At 48.3% G+C, this 23,055-nt stretch overlaps 5 protein-coding genes across 5 annotated transcripts in view; 4 read left to right on the top strand and 1 right to left on the bottom strand.

Moving 5' to 3' along the window:
* Window positions 1–2,384: 2,384 nt before the first annotated feature.
* On the bottom strand, window positions 2,385–3,975 carry mrpl30 (mitochondrial ribosomal protein L30). Its single transcript, XM_030111614.1, has 5 exons — window positions 3,707–3,975; window positions 3,289–3,375; window positions 2,847–2,993; window positions 2,669–2,742; window positions 2,385–2,576 (listed from the first exon to the last, which is right to left on the bottom strand). The coding sequence occupies exons 1-5, from the start codon at window positions 3,740–3,742 to the stop codon at window positions 2,444–2,446; spliced, it is 477 nt and encodes a 158-aa protein (XP_029967474.1). The 5' UTR covers window positions 3,743–3,975; the 3' UTR covers window positions 2,385–2,443.
* A 252-nt stretch (window positions 3,976–4,227) lies between these two features.
* mitd1 (MIT, microtubule interacting and transport, domain containing 1) lies at window positions 4,228–6,996 on the top strand. The gene is made up of 7 exons (XM_030111612.1): window positions 4,228–4,453; window positions 4,547–4,648; window positions 5,357–5,493; window positions 5,619–5,705; window positions 5,778–5,896; window positions 6,138–6,198; window positions 6,273–6,996. The coding sequence occupies exons 1-7, from the start codon at window positions 4,309–4,311 to the stop codon at window positions 6,366–6,368; spliced, it is 747 nt and encodes a 248-aa protein (XP_029967472.1). The 5' UTR covers window positions 4,228–4,308; the 3' UTR covers window positions 6,369–6,996.
* A 3,444-nt stretch (window positions 6,997–10,440) lies between these two features.
* Window positions 10,441–15,953, top strand: cracdla (cracd like a). The gene is made up of 10 exons (XM_030111248.1): window positions 10,441–10,489; window positions 10,908–11,052; window positions 11,126–11,261; window positions 11,332–11,490; window positions 12,092–12,355; window positions 12,444–13,545; window positions 14,030–14,317; window positions 14,741–14,889; window positions 15,272–15,392; window positions 15,484–15,953. Exons 1-10 carry the CDS (start codon window positions 10,441–10,443, stop codon window positions 15,678–15,680), a joined length of 2,610 nt encoding a protein of 869 aa, XP_029967108.1. The 3' UTR covers window positions 15,681–15,953.
* An 831-nt stretch (window positions 15,954–16,784) lies between these two features.
* On the top strand, window positions 16,785–18,883 carry creg2 (cellular repressor of E1A-stimulated genes 2). Its single transcript, XM_030111871.1, has 4 exons — window positions 16,785–17,255; window positions 17,375–17,544; window positions 17,622–17,735; window positions 17,817–18,883. Exons 1-4 carry the CDS (start codon window positions 16,824–16,826, stop codon window positions 17,956–17,958), a joined length of 858 nt encoding a protein of 285 aa, XP_029967731.1. The 5' UTR covers window positions 16,785–16,823; the 3' UTR covers window positions 17,959–18,883.
* A 2,066-nt stretch (window positions 18,884–20,949) lies between these two features.
* The window catches only part of mgat4a (alpha-1,3-mannosyl-glycoprotein 4-beta-N-acetylglucosaminyltransferase A), a 30,136-nt gene continuing 28,030 nt past the window's right edge, over window positions 20,950–23,055 (top strand). Inside the window, exon 1 of the mRNA XM_030112033.1 lies at window positions 20,950–21,908. Coding sequence (XP_029967893.1) covers window positions 21,815–21,908 — 94 coding nt within the window. The 5' untranslated portion in view covers window positions 20,950–21,814. The remainder of the gene's footprint in view (window positions 21,909–23,055) is intronic.

Below are 23,055 nucleotides of genomic sequence, written 5' to 3'. Positions count from 1 at the left end.
CCTACAGGACAATAGTTTATTTGAGAAATTTCAGTCACGTTATAGAGCTTATCACAGCACTGAGACTGCGTTAAGTTAAAGTCACTAATGACTTGCTATTGGCGGCTGACGCAGGTCTAGTCTCAGTCCTGGTTCTCCTAGACCTCAGTGCAGCTTTTGATACAATCGACCACAATATTCTCCTGCAGAGGTTAGAATGTGAGGTCGGCATCAGAGGAAAAGCCCTCTGCTGGTTCAAATCCTATTTATCTAATAGGTACCAATTTGTTCACGTTAACCAACAGTCCTCACCGTGCTCCCAGGTCAGTTATGGGGTTCCTCAAGGGTCCGTGCTCGGGCCAATTTTATTTCTGTTATATATGCTTCCTTTAGGGAACATAATTAGAAGTCACAATATCAATTTTCATTGCTATGCAGATGACACACAATTGTATTAATCTATGAAACCTGACCAAACTAATCAAATAGACAGACTCAGTGACTGTATCAGAGAAATTAAAACCTGGATGACTACGAACTATCTCCGTCTTAATCCTGGCAAAACAGAGGTCATTATACTAGGCCCCCATAAAATCCTTCTCCTGACTTACAAAATCCTAAATGTGATGGCTCCGACCTATCTCCAAGATGCTTTAACGCCTTATCAACCAATCAGAGCACTTCGCTCTCAAAATGCAGGGTTACTGGTGACTCCTAGAGTCTCTAAATGGACACTAGGTGGAAGAGCCTTTAGCTATCAGGCACCGTTTTTATGGAACCAGCTTCCAAGTGGTGTCAAAGAGGCAGACACAGTCTCCACATTTAAGGTTAGGCTCAAGACGTTTCTCTTCGATGCAGCCTATGATCAGGTCAGCTAGGGACTCTAAACCATCATTATTAAAAACTGCCCTAGGAGCTAGAACGCTGTGGGAAGTACGGTGCACTGAGCCCTGTCCTCTAATGTCTGAATGTTATTCCCTTTAGTCCGTTCATTGCTTTTCACCTGTTGTCCCCCCCTTCGAAGGGGAGTCTTCTCGAGTTTCAGTTGCTGACTCCACTATTACGAGGGCCTACGAACAAGCTCTGGCCGGACGGGGGGCCCACTCCTGTCGGTCCTGCCCGCGGACTGGCTTCGGTTCTACTTCTGGGATCCGTGGTTCTTGTGCTGGACCGTCCAACGGACTGTACTCAACATAGTCCTAAGCTTTACTTCTTATTGTCTCATGCTAGCTGTTGCCAAAGCTCATGTCATCACGTGACACTTCTGAGGAAGGCTGCAGCTTGGCAGCAGAAACATGTCAAGGTAGGCAAGAAATCACTGGCCTGTTTATATGAATCCAAACCATGAATACAAAAAAAGGCCTATGAACCTGATCGGACTACTGCTGCCAAAGCTGTCCGTCCCTGGGAGAGGGATCCCTCCATACTGTGGTTCTCCCCAAGACTTCTTCTTTTCCCACTGGGTTTTTGGAGTTTTTTCTTGCCGGATGTGAGGGTCTAAGGCAGTGGTTGCTTCGTTTTGTCTCATTACTGTGAATTTGACATATTAACATTATGCTTATTCACTGTTTTTATTGTTTTAACATTATAACATTACTCAGTTCAGTCATTGACGAGCTATTGTGGACTGTTCATGCCACTATGTTTATTGGTCTGATGTCAACTTTCTCACTCTGTTCTGTTCTGTGGACTGTTTATATAGACACTACACTGTGAATCATTGTTATTATCAAAGTCATTATCAATCTTTGAAATTTTTACCAATCAATGTAACATCTTGAAGCCCTCTGAGGCAACTGTTGTTGTGATACTGGGCTATCAAAAAATAAATTGATTGATTGACATCAAGTAGACATATACAATAAAAACACTTGTTTATCTGCATGATAGATGACAAAACGCCTTTCCTTCAGTCCGGGTGAATGAAAGGCCATGGTCCAGTGAGACTGCCGTGGAAACAGGCAGAATATGATCTAACATCCACACCCAGTGATCCTCTTATTCATAAAATCACAGAGTAACCCTCTTATCTCACAGGGAGATAATCTCTGGTTGGAGGGATTTTCTGTGCACGTGTAGTTTGATTCTTACAGTCGGGTTAATTGATCACTAAAACTGCCTGAGGGGACTGTTCCTGTCAGTCTGTTAACCCAACAGCAAGCTGTCCTGTTTCTGTTTTGTCTTTTACTGGGACATTTTGCTGAACATTTTCCTTGTGACCGTGACTTTTAAATCTTAATTTAGGTCACACCATCATGTCTGATTCGTTCCGTCGTATTTAATTTTTCTTTCTTAATTTAACTATCAATAAAGAATTATTCATATTTCTGAGCTTTTGATCTGAAAAGGTTCAAAACCCCTGATCCGGCGTCTCACCTCTGCGTTGGCGTAACGGCCTCAGGACAAACAGCAACAGCACGGGTTTTCTATGACATTTATTAACGACGGTGACGCGACAGCGGAGCTAAGATTCAATCTGCTTGTGGTCTACAGGTTTGAGGAGGCGGCGTACGATGAGCTCTCCTCTGCTGTTGATGTAGGTGTCGGCCATGTCCTCCTCAGCAGGGAGTCCGTAGGGCGTCTTCAGTGGCTGGATCCTAGATAAAGCAGGGAAAGACACACACAGATGAGAGATGTCCTCTGTTCATGAATAATGACCTTTCAGCTGAAGCAGGTGTGATGATCTTACCTCACCAGGTGTTTCACCAATTTCAGTTGATTATTCACTGCAGGGGTGTTTTTGTGGATTACAGGAGTGTGGGCCTGAAGACAACACAGAGATCAAACTCAGAGTGAAGAAAAGTCAAACTGAGTGAAGAACTGCCTGTGAAATGAGGAAATGAGTGCTTTAGATGCGCCAGCTTTACCTTATGGAGTCCGAGGTATCTGACTAAATCTTTCTCCCAGTACGGCCTCCGCAATACACTTTTGACGCGCGTCACGATGTGCAGCTTATGAGGCTGCTCCGGATCGCCGCCGTACTTCTCGTGCTCAGCCGATCTCTCCGTAAAAACCTGTGGAGGAAGGGTTTTTGTTTCTGCCATCAGTTCAATGAGAGGAACGAAGAGGCAACCTCAGTAAGCTGGACCCTCACATGCCTTCTCTTCCCTCTACACTGTTTTTTACGTTGGGATTACTATGTTTTCACCATGTTAATTATATAAACTGAAATAATAAACATTGAAAAAACATTCTGGGTGAAATTCATCTACAAATCACTAACCTTTACCTGAAATGGAATAAAAATAACAGTTTCCTTGTTGAATCAAACTATCTAGCAGATGAAAACAGGGCTTCCTTGAATCTCACCTCCTTTGGGACTCTTGCTTTGGTAAATTTGCTGCGTGTGGACAGAAACCAGGTGCAAGGTGACAAAACTGTGGCTTCTGTGACTATCTGTAACAGACATAATGAAAAGAAGAATAAGAAAGTCAGCACTTCAGTGATCCGCATGAATCCCTCAATAAACTTCCTGAGAATGAGTTTTAGTGGGTTTCATTCATTTTCCACAGCAAATGCAGTACGAGGCTGGTGTCAAATTACAAGCACTTGAGACCGACCACAGGTAAGCTGCGCTTTTATTAAGAGAAGAGACGAACTGAGATAGATGCTGAAACTAGGTTTCCACACAACATAAAATATTAAGAGTTCATAAAATACAACATCGTGGATTTGAATAAAAATTAAAATTAGATTTTTAGATTAAAAACACAACTGGTTTACTGACCTTGGCCGATAAGAGTCCTCGACACACAGCTGACATATTTGTGTTTTATTCTGGTCGGCTACAAACGAAGCATGCACGCCAAGGTTACAGCACAGACCGCAACAAAACAGCTCCGGGAGGCAAGATTACGGACGGTTTATGAGAAGCGTGTGAATATTTCAATTCATGTTACCCAGTTGCTCAAATAAATCATCCATTGAAAGCTAACACGAAGCAAAAAGACACGATAGTAACATTAGCGTCAAGAGTGTGCCTGTTCTGACCGGAAACTAGAGGAGTTACGTTGAAATGGTGCCGATGTGAAACAAACAACTCAAACGATTTAAATTTCAAATTTCATTTACACCGCACAAAATATGTAGATAAACTTCTACTTCAATAAATAAATAAATAAAATATTAATTCTGTTTTAATTGACTATTTCAAAATGTGGTAATAATACACTTCCACACGAGCTCTTCAGGAACTCAGTATTCCTATTGCTGTTATTCGGGGATTTATTTTTGTGGCGTACCCGTCAGAACGCTTTCTCTTTCTCCCCTGTTAAACCATGGTCCCTCGATAGTTTATCAGACTTTCTTTAGTTAAATTTAGACAGGGCAATGGCGCAGAACCATGTGGCCGGGATGGAGGCGTCTGCCGTGTCCGTCCTGAAGCGCGCGGTGGAGCTGGACCAGAGCAGCCGCTTCCAGGAGGCTTTAGTCTGCTACCAGGAGGGGATCCAGCTCCTCATGGACGTCCTCAAAGGTCTCCTGGGCAAACTGCAATAAAACAACATGTTTGTAATGTAAGCCCTGTCAGAGACCATCACCGTGTCGTGTTCTGTCTCCTCCCGAGCAGCTGTTAAAGACGAGTCGAAGAGAGGACACTACAGGGACAAGATCAGGGGCTACATGGACAGAGCCGAGCAGATCAAGGCTCTGGTCAACCAGATGAAGGAAGGTAATCCGCCAGGAACTCTCAGAGTCGGCAACTACCGTGGAAAAGACTGGGAATAAACCTCAGCTCAGAAGATAACTCTATAAATGCTGTGTTGTTGAGTTGTCAGACCCTTTCCATGCGTATACACCGTTAGCCATACATATTTTAATATTTACTAATTCAAACAATTATCCTATTTCTCTGTATGGTTGCTGTCCAGGAATTTACCTTGGGGAAGTTCTATTAAATTATCTTCTTATTTGATGGTCTCTGAAATGCAGTAGATAAACTCAGCTGTCAAAATAAAGCGAAAGGAAGTCTTTTCTTCAATTCTGAAGCATATTGATCAATTGTTCATCTTCTTATCTGTATCCAATGATTGTATAAAATGAGGCTCTAAAAGATCATTTCAGTTCAAATTTAAAGCACTTAAAATAATGTCCCTTCCTGTACGCCTCTAGTCACAGGGTGTTGCAGTCAATCCCAGCTAAGGGAGGGCAGGTTACACCCTGGACAGGATACACAGCCACACACATCCACACTGAGGAGCTATTTAAAGTCATCACTAACTTCACGTGCAAATGTGGTTGGAGGAAATCAGAACACCAGGAGGACACATGCAAACTCCAGTATTTGTACCCGCACTTCTTGCTGTGAGGCGAGACCCGCTAACCACTACTCCACCGTGTCTTCATTTCAGTGGCCTTCTCTCGTTTCTCCTCTCCGCAGACGGGAAGTACCACGAGCAGATCAAGATACCCGAGGACGCCACGGGCTACAGCTACGCAGTGCTCTTCAAACCGTACATCAGCACCGTCCTGACGGAGGTTTGGGTGGAGGACCCGTACATTCGTCACACCCACCAAGTAAGGGCTGCTTGCCTCCAAATGGCTTTCACTCTCTCTGTGGAGCATTTTCTCTTAAATCATCCTTTTTTCCTGAGCTTGTTTGTGTGTGAGACGAGCCCCTCTACCTCCCCTCTCCTCCACAGCTCTACAACTTCCTGCGGTTCTGTGAGATGTTGCTGAAATCCCCCTGCAAAGTGAAGAAGATCCACCTCCTCACTTCACAGGACGAAGTAGGTTGTTCACTGAACGGCTCGCGCAGCGTGACGAATGAAAGACGCCACAGCTTTTCCTCTATCCTGCAGGCTGACGGCGGCGGCGGCCAGCAGAGCGCCGCTCTGTCGGAGCTGAAGGAGAGCCTCAGAGCTCAGGGAGTCGACCTGGACCTGCAGTTCTCCTCCACCATCCACGACCGGGAGATCAGGTACATGTCTGTTTCCCAGAAGCTCATGTAGAATAACTCACTTCTGAAGCTTGTTTTGGATACACATGCATTTTATTTTCATTTTTCTTTGATGTTATTTTCAGTTCCGTCATGATTTTGGAAGCATTTTGAATTCTGAATTGAGTTTCCTTTCTGTCGATGACATTACAGTAGTTGAATTAATTTCATGTTTGTTTATTTTGTGGCGCTTCAGTTTCCCTGTCTTCATTTTTAACTGTAGGTTTGACAACGGCTGGATCATAAAAATCGGACGTGGGCTGGATTACTTCAAGAGACCCAAAGTGAGCGTCTCCGCCTCGAGCCTCGTACGTCAGCTGAGTGTTGAGTCCTCATGTCGTGGTTTTCTTCCCCACAGGGCCGCTTCTCCATCGGATACTGTGACTACGACCTCAGGCAGTGCCAGGAGACCACTGTAGACATTTTCCACACAAAACACACAAAGACTTTGTGACAGTCGTGGTTCCAGAAGGTTTTTACTTTCTTAACATTCAGACAGAACGCAGCTGGATTTGAAATAACATGCACATGCATGAGGTAACGTTTACAACAGGAGCTTTTATTGTTTGCTTTTTAATAAACTATTTGATTAAAAATTGTCTTAATTAAAAAAAAAAGTGCCTTTTAAAATATTCCATTGTTTTATGTCTTTGAGTATTTTCCATTGTTCCATTTGTAATCCTGTTGGCCTCCACTGTGTCCGTCCTGAAGGGGTTTTCAGGATCTTTGTTTTTACATCAATGTATGCTTGTTTTACAGCTTTTATTCTCCTAAATCTGTATTTACAACATGAACAACACAGATTCCTTAAAAGTAAAAACCAAACACATGAAACCGTTCACCATCCTGTTGATATTTAATGATCATTGACTTTGAATTGATAACACTGGGAACTCCTTTAAGTTATGTAAGACTGAGAAAAACACTGGGATCATAAATACTCCTCCCACACGTGCATGTTTTCATCTTGATAAGCTGCAATAACCCCTTCATGACGAAGCACACGTCTGTTTTTTGACTGTACATTCATCAATATTTCATAAATGACACATTCACTGTACCATTAAAGATGTATCAGAAAATTACAACTGTTGGAGAGTTTATTTGTGAAAGATGTGCAAATTCACCTCCTGTTCCTCTGATTTTCAACAAGCTGCACTGCCGTCCTGCAGATGTTCTTATGAAGCCACTGATCAGAACCTTCTGAATAATTCTGAAAAAAAAAATTATGTGGAGTTTCTGTAGTTTCAGAATGAAAGTTTCCGTCATCAGCAGCAGATATGAAGTCAATAAATTGCTTTTGTTGACAGGTGCCAGTTGGAAGTTGTGTTTCGCTCCAGCTCCATGAGGAAGGTGTGCTGTGCGGGTTTTATGCTTTTTGCTGACACAGCTGTCTCGGCTTCAGGTCTCCTGGAGCGTGGAGCGCTTAAGAACAGCCACGGTGTTTGAAACTGCAGGTTATATATTAGCAGAATATTCTGGCCGTCCATGGAGAACCTACACAGCTGCGAATCATTAATAAGAAAAACATTTTCCTGAAGGAAAGAAGAAATGGCTGACCGACTGTTGCATTTAATTTATAAAAAAAAAAAAAAAGCAAACAAACTTACAATATATTTTTCTTGTTTTTAAAGGCGTGTTTCTCTGTAAATGTGCACCTGCCTCCTCTCAGTCTGCAGGGTTTCTGCCTCTCGGATCACCTCGGCCTCCCAGTGTGGATTTGAATCAGCCGCTGTCTTGTTTGTGTTCATGCGGCGAGTCGTGACCTCTCGCTGCACGCAGCAGCCGTTGTTATTCCTGCTAATCTCACTGAAACTCTGCAGCCCGCAGAGGACAAAGTAATAATAGACATTGCTTTTTCTGAGCCAAACTGGAACCTAATGCCTATTTTGTAATTTCCTCACCGTGCATGATCCCCCTGCAGGCCTGATTCCCCCGTGGGCTTCAAGCTTCTCACCCTCGTCCCATTTCTTTCAGAATGTGTGCAAAGTAACGACACAGTGGAGCAGTGGTTTACTGCATGGCCCGGTTGGAAATGTGCAGAGCTGATCGGAACAAAATATTACAGAGTATTTCCCTATTTTGAACAAAGTGATGCAACATTTTTGTCCACCTCTAAAATGTGTTTGGCTGAATGAACGGTAGCCCTCATGAGTTCACAGCGCTGTGATCGGATTATCTATCGGCCTTAATCTCGATATGCAGTCCTCATCTGGGCTCCGAGGGGAAGATATTATAATCCATCATCAGGAAACCACATCAAAGTGTGTATTCCCTCAAGCATTGGGGCCTCTGGGCTCGCTCTGCACCCCGAGCACACTCCTGCAAGACGACGGCTTGATGCTGCGGCTCGCATGCATGTTGTCATTTATGTGTAGATTACTGATGATAAGTCCATGAGTTAGGGAATTAGATAAACCCGCATCCCAGAATCCTGAGTCAGTGTGGTCTGCGAACATGGTGCATGCGGTGTGTGGCATGTCATCCAGCTGTGCCCGGCTGGGTTTCTGTTCTGGCGGAGGAGAGGAGCCTCATCAGACTCCAGCCGTCCTCCCTCTCTGCGCTCCTGGCCCAGTGGCCTAGATACTGCTCCCAGCTCTCAATAACCAATCCTGGGCGTGCAGCAAGTGTATTATTCACTGCTGAAACACAGATTATCTGTGGAATCATGTGGGATTCATGTGCAAATCGCAGTTACTTCACGTTGCTCTGCAGCAGATTTTAGCTTCGCCGTGACGAACAGGAACACGGCGGCCGGCCGCCGAGCAGCTTCAGCAGGACGACACCAGGGTTAGTCAAAGGAATCCAAGTCTGTGTCACTTTCTGCAGCCGACTGTCATAATTCATGAAAACATGGGGCTGTAACAAAATGTAATCTCAGTATTTTGTCCTTTTTAACACCAGCTCAGAGTTGTCAAATCCTTTTTAGCTCACACTGAGGTCCTGATTCATGTCACTGAGGTGAACCATTAAAACACTGTATATCACACTTCTTTATCTTTTGTAGGGAAAATAAGTGCCAGTATATTCTTTAAATTCTTTTTATAAAGCTTTTTACCAACAGTGAATTCCTACTTTGTATCTAAATTTTACACTTCACAAAGAACACACCCTCTCTCTCTCTCACACACACACACACACACACACACACACACAGCCTCCCCCTGTCTGACATGTAAACAGCTCTGTGCTGCACCGCTCCTCTATGGATTCATGTCCTCTTTCCAACTGGGGCTTTATTTTTCCCTCTACTCTCATTTCTGGGCCTAAAATCAGGTTAACGTTTTATAAGGAGCTTAGCGCAGAGGGCCACAGTGTGCCACTAATGTAATAGAGTATCGCTCTCTCTCTCTCTCTCTCTCTCTCGCTCGCTCGCTCGCTCGCTCACACACACACATTCTTCTCATCTGTCCTCTTTTCTCTTTGTGCATTTGCTTACCCTATCATGAAGTGACCTTCCCTCTCTCTCTCTCTCTGCTCTCCGCCTGCTTCGGCCACTCTCCCTGCTCCTCTCTCTCTCTCCCTGCTCCTCTCGCTCTGCCTCTGCAGATGTTGGCGCCTTGAGCCAGAGGTTGACCAGCCGAGACAGGAGGACCAGACAGGAGGACGGGCGAGAGGGAGGAAAGCGGCTGCTGCCTTCAAACCTTCGGTAAGGTCACTGTGAGCAGTGTGTGTGTGTGTGTGTGTTGTGTTTGTATGTGTGTGTTTTAAAGTGGCGTCCACTGGAGCTCGTTTGTGCCGTAACACGCTGTGTGGAAAGTTAGTGGCTGAAGCCATTGTTGTGGATCGTTGTGCTGCTGCGAAATCTCACAAGGATCTTGCTGCAATGCCAGTAATCCAGTGGATTAGGCTCCGGGGCCCCGGCTCCGAGGAACAGCGTGACCCCTGACCTCTCTCATTCGTCCAGCGTGGAGCAGAGACTCTCCTGCAGCTGTGTGAGTTCTGCTCACATGCTGTGTGTTTACGTTCTGGGAGTATCTGGCGGTGCCGCAGGTGCCGCCCGGACTTTGCGCGTCCATCCGCACCCTGGTGGACCTGCTCTTATCGGCCCGCCACGCTTTGTTGACAGTGGTTCCATGACTACTGTTTGAAATGCAGAGGAAGGCTAAAGCACTGAAACTAAAACTGGGATCAGAATCACAGCACTGTGGAATCCAGTGACCCTGCCCCGGAGCACGAATCAAAATACTCAACTAGTTGTTTTTTTCACGACCATTCTGGATTTCCTGTCTTTTCAAAGTGGGTTCAAACAGTCCAGTCTTCCTATCGTTTGCTCAGCCTCCCCACCCAGCCGCAGCCTGTACTGTTCCTGATACTGAACCGTAATAAACCTTTGGACCTTGAGTCTGCATGTGTTCCTGCGTAGCAACGCAGTGTACTCCTGCTCCGGCGCCGGTGCCTCAGTCGCTCCGGGCCGCCGGGGAAACCTCCACCCAGCCGAGGCCACCGCTCTCCTCCTCCATGATAACCTCCACCACGTTCCTCTGATCGCTCCCGCATCTGCTCTTCTTCAGGGATCCAGACTAATGGAGGTTTTCTCAGGAGATAATGACGAAAACACAGACGACATTCCGGGTGAGAGAATTCGAAATACTCAAACACACGATTAGCTCATGATCAGAGACTAGTGATCGTCAGTGACAGCAGGATCATAGATCAGGAAGGTACAAACCTTTAACAACTAATCCTGAAAGCATGCGTCTGGCTTGCTGCAGTGTGGAGTGTGTGAAATGGATGTGGAATGTGAAATGTGGAATGGAAACTCAGATTTCACCATTTTCAGTCTGAACTCGACTGAAAGTTTATGCATTACATACAGCATTCAGCACTGCCGTCAAACAGTGAATGAACGCAGAAATCGTCTGTTTTAGAATCACCTTCAGTCACACAGGATTCAGGTCGAAGTTTGTTTGGTTTTTGTGTGTGTGTGTGTGAGTGTGTGAGTGAGTGTGTGTCCTGTGATCTGAATGTCTCTCCCTCCGTCTCCCTTCAGGACGTAGGAAGTGGAAGCTGACGTCTCTGAAGACTCGTCTTCTTGGGAAGAGTCAGATCTCCGGTGACGGAGCAGGGGCCAAGCTGAGCCACTCAGAGAGCGACATCACTGCGGCGGAGGGTCTGGGGTCAGACGAGGACCTGGCGTGAGTGTCTCTTCTCACCGTCAGAACCGCTGCTCCTCGCATCCTCCTCACCCTCCACCCCCCTCTCCTCCAGCAGCAGCCAGGGGATGATCGGATCGCGGACGCTGTCCCACGACAGCATCTTCCTGTCCGACCCGGTGGAGACCGACGCTCAGCCGGCCAGAGTTCTGTCCCAGGAAAATGTTCACAGCAAGATCAAAGCCCTGCAGGTGCGGCCGCGTTGACATCGGCACATTCTGGGAAGTTGAGTCCAGGCGCTCATCACACTTCTGCTTCCAGCTGAAGCTCCAGCAGCAGAAGATGCACCTGGGCCCGCCGCCCTTGGTTCTGCCCATCAGGCGCCCGGAGGGTGGGGAGGCCCAGGCGGAGGACAGGAAACCCCACAGCCCTCCTGGAGAGCCCGGAGCTGACGTCCCGCCGCAGGGAGGCCTCCTCAAGGTCGTTTATCTCCCACGCTCAGCCACACGCGGCAGTTTAGGGGTCGGAGGTCGTTGTCTCAGGGGTTCACCCGTGGTCTGCAACATTTTGAATGAGACACGTCTCCTCATTAAATTAAATCAACCTTACAGGGATGATTTCAATTGGAGCTGAAACACTGAAATCTCTAAAAGCGCAGACTGGCAGCATCAACCATTCAGGAAACTTTCATTTGCCTTTCTCTTCAGCTGGAACGTTTTTCTTGTGGAGAATTCAGCCTGAGATTTGCTTTGTTTTTTCAATGTAAATTGTGATTTGATTAAGTCTTTATTTTTAATTGCTACAGATTATGTTCAAAATATTTCTCCAGTCATTCTTCAATGTTAAAGTCATAAACAGTTAAAAACGGACACACGTTCCTTCCTTTTATTGTTGTCGTTGTTGAGAAGAGTGTGTCAGTAATCCCTGAAACAGCTGGGCTCTGTGTTTAGCAAACACGTTTCCCTCAAACTGGAGCACAGAGTGCATGCTGGGAAGGATTGTGAGATCATTACACTCTGCAGGGCTTAAGGTGTTGAACAGCACCGACTCAAAATAACCTCCAGTGCTCATGTTTACTCAGGATTCCTTCCAGATGATGCCCCAGCCGGGCCCTGGTCCACTCTCCCCCTCCGTCAAGCCTCTGTCGCCGGCTCCGTCCCATCCCGTCCCCCTCCCCGTCTTCTCCAATCCCCCGTCTTCGTCGTCCTCCTCGTCTGTGGAGCCCCCGTTGGACTTCAGCTCTCCGGCTCACTTCACGGCCTGCCTGGACTCCTCCGCTGCCCGGCACCGCATGCTGGTCAAACCCCGGAACCAGAGAGCCAGCAGCAAGAAGAAGCCGGCTGTGGTCAGTGGCTCCTTCATGGACGAGCTCCAGAGGGAAACAGCACTCCTCCGTCACTCCACCCTTCATCTCCCTCTCTCTCTCTCTGCAGGTTCAGGCTTCATCCGAACCAGAAACCAGGAACAGCACTGATGTGTTTGAGTCTGTGAAGGAAGGCGAGCAGCAGCCGGACGCTCGGGACGAGGAGACGGCGGAGGGACACCAGGGGCGGGCGGACCCCTCTACCTCTCAGGATCTCCCATCTAAACCTGAGGAGGCGGCACCAGCATCCAAACCGGCACATTTCCCCCAGCAGGACGATGTTCTTCCCTCTGTGGCCTCCCAGCTGCTTCGAGCGAAGCCTCACAGACCTGTGGACGTACGGCCCGGCGAGCGACCGCACTCCTCCTGCCTGGAGGCCGCAGCAGACGGAAAGAGAGACAGCGAGGTCCAGGAGTTTCCCCGCGAAAAACCGAACGCCGTCAGCAAACCGGGACTGGCCGAAGCCTCCTCCCACCCGCCGCCGGCTCCCCTCGGCTCTTCGTCTGGGTCCAGGTCCTCCGCTCTCAGGCAGGCCCCGGCCGAAGACGAGAGAACCAGAGGCATCAGCAGACCTGCTCTGGGATCCGGATCCTTCCATTTCTCCATCACCACCGCCAGGAGCCGCGACGGAGAGCGCCCTCGCTCGGGAAGCTTTGTGGGAGTGATGGAGCAGGTGGAGTCCTGGCAGAGGACGACCAGAGAACACGAGGAGAAGGCCACGAGGGAGAAGGAGGAACCTCGAGGCCTTCAGCCCCGGGGGGGGCTCTTCACCGCCGGGAGGGTAAAGCCGGACGGCGCGCCGCCAAAGATCCCGGCCACTGCGTTGGACAAGAGGGACAGTCTGAAGAGAGTGGCTGCTAAAAACATCGACACGGCCGAGGAGGCGGAGGCGACGACGAGCCAGGAGGTGGTGGAGGTGGCCGAGGAGGCCAGGGAGGTTCAGGAGGTTCAGGAGGAGGAAGGAAAGACGGCCTTCGGGGTTAAGCTGCGCTCCACATCCCAGTCGATCAGACAGCGGGCTGATAGCTGTTCTCGGAATCAGTCCAAGACGACGTTACCGGACGATCAGTGCGACGCACAGAAGAGACAAGACACGAGCCAGTCTGTCCCTGGAAAGCTGCAGACGAACCGTTCGTCTTCAGCATCCTCGTCTCGTGACCACAGACCAACAGGTGAGTCCAGGAGATGTTACCAAAGCATTATGTTATATTGTTGTTGATTTTAATCTATTTTAATATTCTTGCAAAGAGTTTAAAGATAGTTTTAAGAAAGTTACTACAAAAAGAGACATAAAAGAACCAAAGCAAAGAAAAATGAAGCCTTTATTAGGAAAATGGATGCAGCAGATTATTGTCTGAAGGGCTGGGATGTGGTATCAAATAGGATATGCTCTATTGCTGTTGTCGTTTCTCACCTCACAACACACTGCAACTATTTTAGCTGTGCAGTTGCGACTCAGTGATACTCTCGTCCCTACAGAGTTAGACATTTCACAGTAACAGTGTTTCTGTCAGGAGACACGTTTCAGAGATCAGAATCAGTCTGGTGAGATAAGACAGGGGCTGGTCACGGGAACTTTGTACCCATTAAAATACTACCCAGGATAACATTAACGGCGCCGCCAAGCATGTCTAACAGATGTGTGCCACTCCTCAGATCCAGACCCCCCGGGCCGGTCCGCTGCAGTGGAGGATACCCCCAAAGAGCCGGAGCCTCAGCCCGCCCCGCAGGCTTCCTCCTCGGAGGTGTCCTGGATGAGTATGGCCATGGAGAAGACCAGGAGCCTGCAGCAGCTCTTCACCAGCAGATTCCCCATGCAGACTGCAGGCCGGCCACAGGCGGCGCCGCCTGCCTCCAGCCTGACGGAGGCTGTGGCCGTCACACAGAGCGCAAACACACAGCAGCATCCTGCAAGTCAGCCAGCGGCCGACCCTCAAAGCAGAGGTCAGACTGGCAGACCGTCGACAGGAGGGCTACCGAGGACAACGGCGGCATCTCCCGAGCAGTCACACCCCGTCAGAGAGCTGCACGCCTCAAAGCAAGCCGCCGCAGACCAGACACCGTCAAACACACCTCAGTCTCCCTCTCAGTCTCAGTCCGCCGCTCATCCGGCCCTGCAGACCAACCCGTGGACCACCCACAGTCCCCTGCGCTCGTCCTCACACACAGAGGCCTCCTCACACTTCACACAGTCACACCTGTCCTCTGGCCAGCAGCAGCCCTCGTGGAGCAGCCGGGGTCTCCACCCAGTCAACCCGCTCAGACCCACAGCAGCAGCGGCTCCTCCGTCAGCCTCCACCGCTGCAGCAGCTCCGTCAGCCTCCACCGCTGCAGCAGCAGCTCCGTCAGCCTCCACCGCTGCAACAGTTTCCATCAGAGAGGACAGAGAGGCGGCCGTGCAGAGGGACAGCCCCTCACTGACTGCCAGACGGGTGGTCTGGACCGGGTCGGCGAGCGACAGGGCCGCTCTCCTGGAGAGACGGGCAGAGTGGAGATCAGCGCCTGGACCCAATGGGGTTGGTCTGACTTCTCTTCACTTGTCGTTGACTCCTAGTTATGAAACATTACATGAAAGAAAGGAGAGAAGTGAAGCAGAACTGGGAGCCGGTTCCACATGGTAGGAGCCCGGGGTTGAGGAACCTCCTGCACCCACTGGGTCCCGGTTATCTCATTCAATCAGTGGATCAGCTGTTTTGATTGATGCCCAGTTAGAAACTGTTTGAACCCATTGAGTCCAGGTTGTCTCATTAGATTGTTATTAAATTAAGAATAATCTTTTTCATGCATCTCAGAGGCAGTTTTTTATGGCATTTGTTCATAATAATTGAAATTCAAAGTGTCACCTCACATATATCTTTTAATATAGCAGCAAAACCTCTAACGTGATATTTTTCTCAGGTGGAACTCAGAAAAGCACAAACAGAAGTTCAGACGTCAGCTGAACTTCCTGTGGTGGCGAAAATCCCTCCTTCAAGCAGAGACACGGTGCCTGAAGGGAGACCAGGGGTCACACTGAGAGGTGACGCGTGTTCATCAGCCATATGCTACCTGGAAAACTCACATTTTAATAAACTGGTTAACAAAGGGCTTCTTGTTTTTGTGGTTTTCAGATTCAAGTCCAACCAAAATCCCAGAAAATCTTCGTGAGGACAAGTGGCCGAGGAAGAGTGTGGCTCAGACTTCGTCGCCATCGTCCTCTCCCACCATGCCATCAGTGCTGCAGTCCATGTCCGACAGCGGCCAGCCGTCCTGGATGGAGCTGGCCAAGAGGAAGTCAATGGCCTGGAGTGATAAGACCATGGACTGAACAGTGGACCTCATCAGCGAGACGTGGTGGACATGGAGACAGCAATATAAAAAAATCCCTGCATGGAATCCCTGCCTTTTTTTAAAGTTTATGTGATTCAGTTTTTGTACATTATTGTGTGGATGTTGTGTTTGTAAATTGCTTGAGGAAAGAAATCAGAGTATAATGAGAGTTTAATATAATTCCTTTAACCATTATCACTTTGAGAAAAAAGGATGTTTATGAATAACTTATTATGCAGTCCAGCATTTCATTGTTGGCTTAACAAAAAGGATGTTCTGTAATAAACTTTGTAACGTTGACTTGTTTTTTTTTTGTCAAGTATCATGATTGAAGGTGGTTATTGCTAAGAGGAAAATGTGAAATAACAATATGAAATGGATTTAACATGACTTCAATTCACTTCACAGTTCTGCAACTTTTCTAGAAATGATCGGTTACAATATAGAATAGTATTTTCTCACTAATCCGGTTTGACAGCGCCACCTGCAGCTCAGATGTGAACATGCCAAGGACTCCCGCACTGTGGGGGCTGAGTGATCCCAGCTGACTGTGGTTGAAGGACAGAGACTCAAACAGGAGTTTTTCACACGTAGAGAACACCATGCATGCACAGGGAGAATATGCAAACACAGAAAGACTCAAATTCCAAACGGTAACTGCAGAAGCCTTTGCTGTGGGGGGAGAGCGCTAAACACTACATATGTTGGAAAGGTCAAAAAGGAAATGAGTGGAAATCTATTTCCATCCCAGGTGAACGATGAGTCACTGTGATTTTTATTTTGATTTTTCATGTTTAAGAAGTGAGACATGTCATTGAACTATAGGAGTGAAGAACATGATCAGGTGTTTGGGGGAATGCTGTTGTGTCTTAATCTGTGAAAGTTTACACTCAAACACAACATATCAAAGTTACGATTTAGACACATTTGTGAGTTACGAAACGTTATGAATAATTATTTGGTGTGTGTTTGCTCTTCGTTATGTCATCTTCTAACCTCCACAGGTTTGCAGTGATCTGACCTAAAGGCGGAGCTGCAGTTCCCCTCCCTGGCCAGCAGGGGTCGCTGCAGGCGGGGGAATCCTCGTGTTTATGAAAGCGAGTCCACGTGAGAGAGTAAACAGTGAGCGCGCGGAGGGGACATGGGGCTCCGTGGCGGCCTGCTGGCGCTGTTCGCCGGCCTGCTGTGTGCGTGTCGGGGCTACACCCTGCGGGGGGGCTCCGTGTCCTGGGCCGTGTCCTCCAACGACGTGGTGGAGGACGCCGACCTGTCGGAGGAGGTGGCGCCGGCGCTGCTGGTGGACGGAGCGGGGCTGTGGAAGCAGGCGTACCCGGCCTCCAACGTCCTGGCCGACAGCGCGGAGAGCCCCGGGGGGGAGCTGGTCAAGTCCGAGGGGGACGACGTGGGCCAGCTGTCCTCCCGGCTCTTCTCCTACCGGCTGGAGAAGGTGGAGAAGCCCCCCGGCGGGGCTCCTCCGCCCCCTCCGCCTCACCAGGACACCGCCAGGACGGCCAGGTACATCGCTCACTTCAGCGACTGGGGACACCTGGCCACCATCTCCACCCAAGACCAGGTACCAGGATCCAGGTTCAGGTCCGGGAGGGGGTCCCGGTCCTGACTGTGACATATGACATGTTATCAGAGTCTGCAGCGTCCCTCCATAAAGCTGTCGGTGTTTCCGTTGTTCCCCAGATTAAAGGCCTGCCCTTCGGGAACATCTTCTCGGTCAGTGACGGGCCTCTGGACAACAGCACGGGAGTCATTTACTTCTATGTGACTCCAATGGATAACAGTGTGTCAGACCTGAGGAGCAACCCCTACGCCTCTCTCACCTTCTCTGAGGCCGAGGGGGAATTCTGCAGGTAAAAAAACAGCATGCACTCTGGAACTTCTGTTCCAGAGAGTAGTTTTGAATGAAGTGTACTGATTGTGTTTGCAGGCAGATGGTGTACGATCCAGAGGATCCCAGATGTGCTCGACTCACACTGACAGGGAAGATGGTGGAGGTGGCGCCAGAGGAGCTCGCCTTTGCAAAGGAAGCCATGTTCTCAAGGTAACCGAGTGTCTGCCTGGTGGCTTGATTCACCAAAGTGAAATCTGGAAGACATACCTTCATCTGCTGGACTCTCCTCAGACATCCAGTGATGGCCAAGTGGCCAGTGGGACACAAGTGGTTCTTCATGAAGCTGGAGCTGGTCCAGGTCTGGCTGCAGGACTGGGTCGGAGGGACTTCCCTCATTCCTCTGGAGGACTACTTCACAGCTACGCCCTACTGAGAGGATCAGCCCCTCCTTTAAAAGCAGATCTGTCTGTGACACACCGAGGTGCAGGTGGAGGGAATCACAGCGCTGCCATGTGCGACCAGAGAGTTTGTCAAAATATAGTCACCATGTTAACTGGTGACGGGGAATGTTCTTCACATCTGTTCATCTACTTGTTCTTTAGTTTGGCATTTCACTCCAGATCAATTTCCTGTGCCTGATCGCTGAATGTATTCTTAAAAAGAAAACAGCTCGGTCAACCAAATCACTACATTTTATCTATTTTTATTGTGTGAAACCTGATGACCGTTTGTGTGTGTGTGTGTGTGTGTTCACCCAGATATGTGTGCTATTTTGAAAATTAAAATTAAAAAACTTCTGGCGCCAAATTGTGGTGCATATATTAAAGAATGACTTTGTTGTGTTGCTGCCATATTGCTTTTAAACTAAGTATGAACTCTCCTGATCTGATCTGTGTGCTGCTCAAACAAAACTGAACTGGCTGGTGTCTCCAGCGACACACTGCATACAAATGACAGCAAAACAAAGGTATAGTTCAGGATGTGACCACTAGGCGGTGCACTTTCTACATGTGGAAGATGGAGATGATTTCTAGTTTTTCACATAGAAAGTCAGGATACTGTAGTTCCTTCAACTCCCTGCACAAAACCCAGGTTTAGCTTGATAACCACAGCTGTAATTGAAAACGTATACCCTGTCTCTTGCCTATTGACTACAGTCTGAAGAAAGAAGGCCACAAAACATATAAATACTACCATATATCACTAAAATTAGTTGGTAGCAGTATTTTGTGGCAGCATCTAATACATCTTGCTGTTTTATTTTTATGAAATGTGCCCATTTCATTGGAGAGTTTGAAAATACTGGAGTTTTATAATGAATTATCGACCAAAACAGATTGTTTACATCAACACGTTCCAAAATGTGTAGAAATAAGGGAATATATCAGGAGGTGTTAAGAGTAGTCAGGATTTGTATCTATCAATCTTTTTGGCTTCGAGTGTTACAATTTACTCACACGCTTGAATGGATAATTACCAAAATAAAGGGAATACAAACCATTTATCCATTCATTTTGAATTTATTAATATTTATTGAAATTCTTACATTAATCCATTTTTCATAAAGCCTACAGGAGATGAGGGATGTAACAGTAACACACACACACACACACACACACACACACACACACGTTTGTACAGCTATATGTTGTGAGGACATTCATTGACATAATGCATTACCTTGCCCCTTACCCTAACCCTAACCATTAAAAATTTATGCCTAACCCTAACCCATACCCTAAACCTAATCTAAACCTAATTGTAACCCGAAACCAAAAATCAAGTAACCTCAAAAAGGACAAAAAAAGGTCTGTCGAATAGTGAGGACCGGCAAATATGTCCTCACTTTCCAAAAATTGTCCTCACTTGTAAGGTTATAAACCCATGGTCCTCACAACATAAAGCTGTACGCTGTACAAGTACACACACACACACACACACACACACGCACACACACACACACACACACACAAATGAAAATGACATGAAAAATGTGAAACATGAAAACCAAGCCCACCAAAGTCTCACTGATCTGCTAAGAACTAGAACAGACCACTTCCGAGAGTGGTCAGCCTGCTTGCAGCCTTGCAGCTGCAGTGTGACTTGCAGAGAGGTTTTTCACACAGCTTATACACACACCTCTCCGTTCCTCCAGCGCAGCTACTCTAAAACAGCACCACGGCCTGCATGCCAACAGTTCACACCTGAGAGTATTTCCAGGAAAGAGAAGGTTTCTGACCTGAAGTCATGAGGGAGAAACAAGAGAACCGTGCATAAGGCCTTCAGGACACGAGTACGATTTGTGCCGTGTTTTCTTACCAAATGTGCAAAAAAACACATGAAAACCTATCTGGTGCAGTGGGTTTTTTTTGGCAAAAAATCTTGTGTTTCTCAAGGCACATAATTCCACTCATAACCTCACAATCACAAGATGTAGACAGTGGTTAGCAGCGTCGCCTCGTTGGAGCCGGGTTTGGCGTGTGGATTTGATGCGCTCTCCCTGTGTGCTTTACTGTGTTGGCTAATCCGATGTCATCACACAGTTACAAACATGTGGTTGTGGTTCATTATTCTCTTTAAATCATGGCTGTAAGTGTTTATGAATGACTGTTTGCACTGTCAGTGTATTCAACCAGCTGGGATTGGCTCCTGTGTTCTGTGATCCTGAACTGAGCATACTGGAAAAGAAAATAAATGACTTGGTTGATAGAGCAGGAGCTCCTTGGGATAAACCAGTGTGACCTCATTTCCTTTGTGTTACCAGTTTCTTGTGGGCTGTGGGTAATATGTATTATTTCTCTGCTTTAATTTTTACTATTACTAAAGAGTATAACATGCCCACTAGTCAAGGGAAGGTATGAAAAAAGAACCCTACCAACATAAATGTACTAATAAATGATTAGTAATAACTACCTAAAAGATAGTGTGAGAATATAAGACTGAAATATAAAATGTTTTGTGTGCTGTATGGCTTAATAGTGTACATAAAAAAATTCTCAGTCCAAAGCTAGACCATGTGCAGTAATGACAGATTTCAACATGAGTGTTGCCTCCTGTTAATGCAGTACAGCCTGACTTCCTTCTTCTCTTCTCAGAAAAGGAACTCTTCTGTTCTTCTTAGCATTTGTCTGGAGTGTTGATTTAGAGCTGAGCCCTCAGCTCAGTGCAAAGGAAAAGGAACAGCATCTTAAGAATCCTGACACCGCCTGCCTGCTAAAAGAATGTAGGATTCTCATTCCAACAATTTTATTAAGTTTTGTTTTGATAATGTTGATTTCAATGTTTACGTGAGGACAGGACACACCCTGGACAAGTAACAAGTTAACAGACACAAACACAGTGAACCCCCTCAGGGAGAACATGCAAACTGCTCAGGACTTTCAACTTCCGGTATTCGAACCCAGCACAGGTCACGGTGAGACAAGAGCTAACCACTGGCCCGCCGCTTTATTGTGAAGGTTTGGGGCGGATGGGCCGTGTGGAAGTGCTGACAGGTGGACGGAGCGGAGCGGAGCCGGTCACTCCACCCGCAGAGCGGCGGTTAGCGACAGCCCGCGAGAACCAGCAGCACGGCGGAGGGCGGAACCAGCGGCGGAGCCGCTAGCTCGGTGCTAACTAGCCGCGGAGCAGCGTCGCGGTGAGCCAGAGCCGAGCGGGGGAAACTTAGCTAGCTAACCGCGCTAGCTCAGCCCGCCGCTCCCCTCCGGTCTCCATCTGTTGCCCGCTAAAGAGGCGGACTCTCGGCGCGTTCGAGGCGTCGCCGCCCGGACGCCGTCAGAGAACCGGCAGCCTATCCCGGAGGAGCTGCCGTCACACGCACACGCACGCAGGCGCGCACGCACGCTCGAAATGCCTGCTGCTCGCTCGTGCAACTTGTAGCAAACGGCCGGAGCGCACTAATTACCATGGAGCGAGTCTGGAGCTGGAGTCCGCGCCGCGTCCCGCCGACCATGTAACCGGCCCGCCGCGGACAACAAGCCGACCCGCAGAGACCGACCGACCCACACGGTGTGGGAGGAAGCGCGCTTCAGCCCCCCCCCCCCCCCTCCCGGGAGAAGACGCACCGAGGCTAGAGCTCGTCGGGAGCCCCCCTCTTCGTCTCCTCCTCCACCTCCTCACGGTCCCGGGAACTGGAGCGTTTTCCGCCGCTCGACGCGCCCGTATGCCCGCGCCCACGCCCGTGTCGGCGCCCTGAAGGCAGCAGGGGAGGAAGACAGAGACCGGAGGAGGCATCGGCCGCTCCGGGGTCCCCGACGCTCCGCCGAGGAAGAGGCTCCTGCTGAAATGAGATGAGGCTCAGAAATGGAACTGTGGCCACCGCGATCATCTTCTTCACGTCCTTCCTCAGCCTCTCCTGGTACACGGCATGGCAGAACGGCAAAGGTAGGCTCCGCCGCGGCCGCCCCGTTCCCCGGTTCTCCTCTCGGAAGAGTATTCTCTCTGCCCCCCTGGTGAAGGCCCCGGTGAAACGGCAGACTTGTGACCATCCGCATGTAGAGCAGGTGCTGCTTTTCTCACTGGGGCCGCATTAACTCTTCCAAAACACTTATTTCCTCCTGATTGTCACAGTCTGTAAAGATTTACTACTTATTTGACCTTCCTCCACGTTCCCCCTCATCCACGTTGCTCTGTTTGCATCCAGCCTCATTAAGGGATAATCCAGAATGGCCCAGTCCATAATAATCTGCACAAGTTGCAACACTCAAGAGTAATTACAGACTTTCTGCTGCAGCAGCATCTCTGTCTGTCATCCAAGCATTAACTGTAATTTTTACATGTCCTGTCAAACATCTGTTCTCAGACTCATTGCACAAGTGTGTGTTTGTTGCTGTTACTAAGGCTGAACACACACTTGCCAGGGCTAACTTAATCTAGATGGGGAGGGTTCCGGGCCTTAGTGACTTCTTATCAGCACAGTGTAAATAATTGCAGCCTTTAGATAAATTCCAAACCAAGGCTTCATGTTGTGATTACAGCGCAGTTTATCAGCTTGATGAAACATTTTCCTCTAAACGGAGTGCAGTGAGTGGCACGGCCCAAGCCGTCCGCCACCGGCGAGATGGAAGTGCGTGCATGATAAGCAAAGGTCAAGAGAGTCGGCCTCCAGCTCTGTCTGCCGAACCTGTTGATACCCTGCTGTGTTTTTGTTGTCAGATCTAAAGATGTTAGTGTCGTATGATAAATGATCACAGAGTCAGAACATCAATGCTCAGTTCTATATTGTTCCTGTGGTGACATCTCAACTAATAAATGTCTTATTACTAAAAAACAAAAACAGTCCAATGCTGCTATTTAAAGCCAGCCGTTACTGTGGCGGTACACTGCGGCTCCCTGCCTCCCCGTGGAGCGTTTGACCTATCGTAGTGCTCCGGCGCTGTTTTCCCGGTGAGCCGCCGCCTGTTTTGTTTGTCACGTGCGTGCGGATGTTCGTGCATGCCTCTGAGGCCATCCACATGCCGGTGACCTGATACGGTCCCGTATCACGGAGTTGCCTCGGCCCACTCTCTCACAGGTGGACCGACAGTAAGCA

Source organism: Salarias fasciatus, chromosome 16 (genome assembly GCF_902148845.1).
Source record: "Salarias fasciatus chromosome 16, fSalaFa1.1, whole genome shotgun sequence".
NCBI lineage: Eukaryota > Metazoa > Chordata > Actinopteri > Blenniiformes > Blenniidae > Salarias > Salarias fasciatus.
This window is presented reverse-complemented; position numbering and strand designations above follow the sequence as displayed.

Excerpts from the sequence above, each read along its gene's own strand:
- cracdla (XM_030111248.1), top strand. The coding sequence starts at position 10,441 with ATGGAGGTTTTCTCAGGAGATAATGACGAAAACACAGACGACATTCCG. Across the intron at positions 10,490-10,907 it reads AAACACAGACGACATTCCGG|GACGTAGGAAGTGGAAGCTG; the intron begins GTGAGAGAATTC and ends GTCTCCCTTCAG. Across the intron at positions 11,491-12,091 it reads CGCAGGGAGGCCTCCTCAAG|GATTCCTTCCAGATGATGCC; the intron begins GTCGTTTATCTC and ends ATGTTTACTCAG.
- creg2 (XM_030111871.1), top strand. The coding sequence starts at position 16,824 with ATGGGGCTCCGTGGCGGCCTGCTGGCGCTGTTCGCCGGCCTGCTGTGT. Across the intron at positions 17,545-17,621 it reads GCCGAGGGGGAATTCTGCAG|GCAGATGGTGTACGATCCAG; the intron begins GTAAAAAAACAG and ends TTGTGTTTGCAG. Across the intron at positions 17,736-17,816 it reads AAGGAAGCCATGTTCTCAAG|ACATCCAGTGATGGCCAAGT; the intron begins GTAACCGAGTGT and ends GACTCTCCTCAG.
- mitd1 (XM_030111612.1), top strand. The coding sequence starts at position 4,309 with ATGGCGCAGAACCATGTGGCCGGGATGGAGGCGTCTGCCGTGTCCGTC. Across the intron at positions 5,494-5,618 it reads ACATTCGTCACACCCACCAA|CTCTACAACTTCCTGCGGTT; the intron begins GTAAGGGCTGCT and ends TCTCCTCCACAG. Across the intron at positions 6,199-6,272 it reads ATTACTTCAAGAGACCCAAA|GGCCGCTTCTCCATCGGATA; the intron begins GTGAGCGTCTCC and ends TCTTCCCCACAG.
- mrpl30 (XM_030111614.1), bottom strand. The coding sequence starts at position 3,742 with ATGTCAGCTGTGTGTCGAGGACTCTTATCGGCCAAG. Across the intron at positions 2,994-3,288 it reads AAGCAAGAGTCCCAAAGGAG|GTTTTTACGGAGAGATCGGC; the intron begins GTGAGATTCAAG and ends CTTCCTCCACAG. Across the intron at positions 2,743-2,846 it reads GATACCTCGGACTCCATAAG|GCCCACACTCCTGTAATCCA; the intron begins GTAAAGCTGGCG and ends TGTTGTCTTCAG.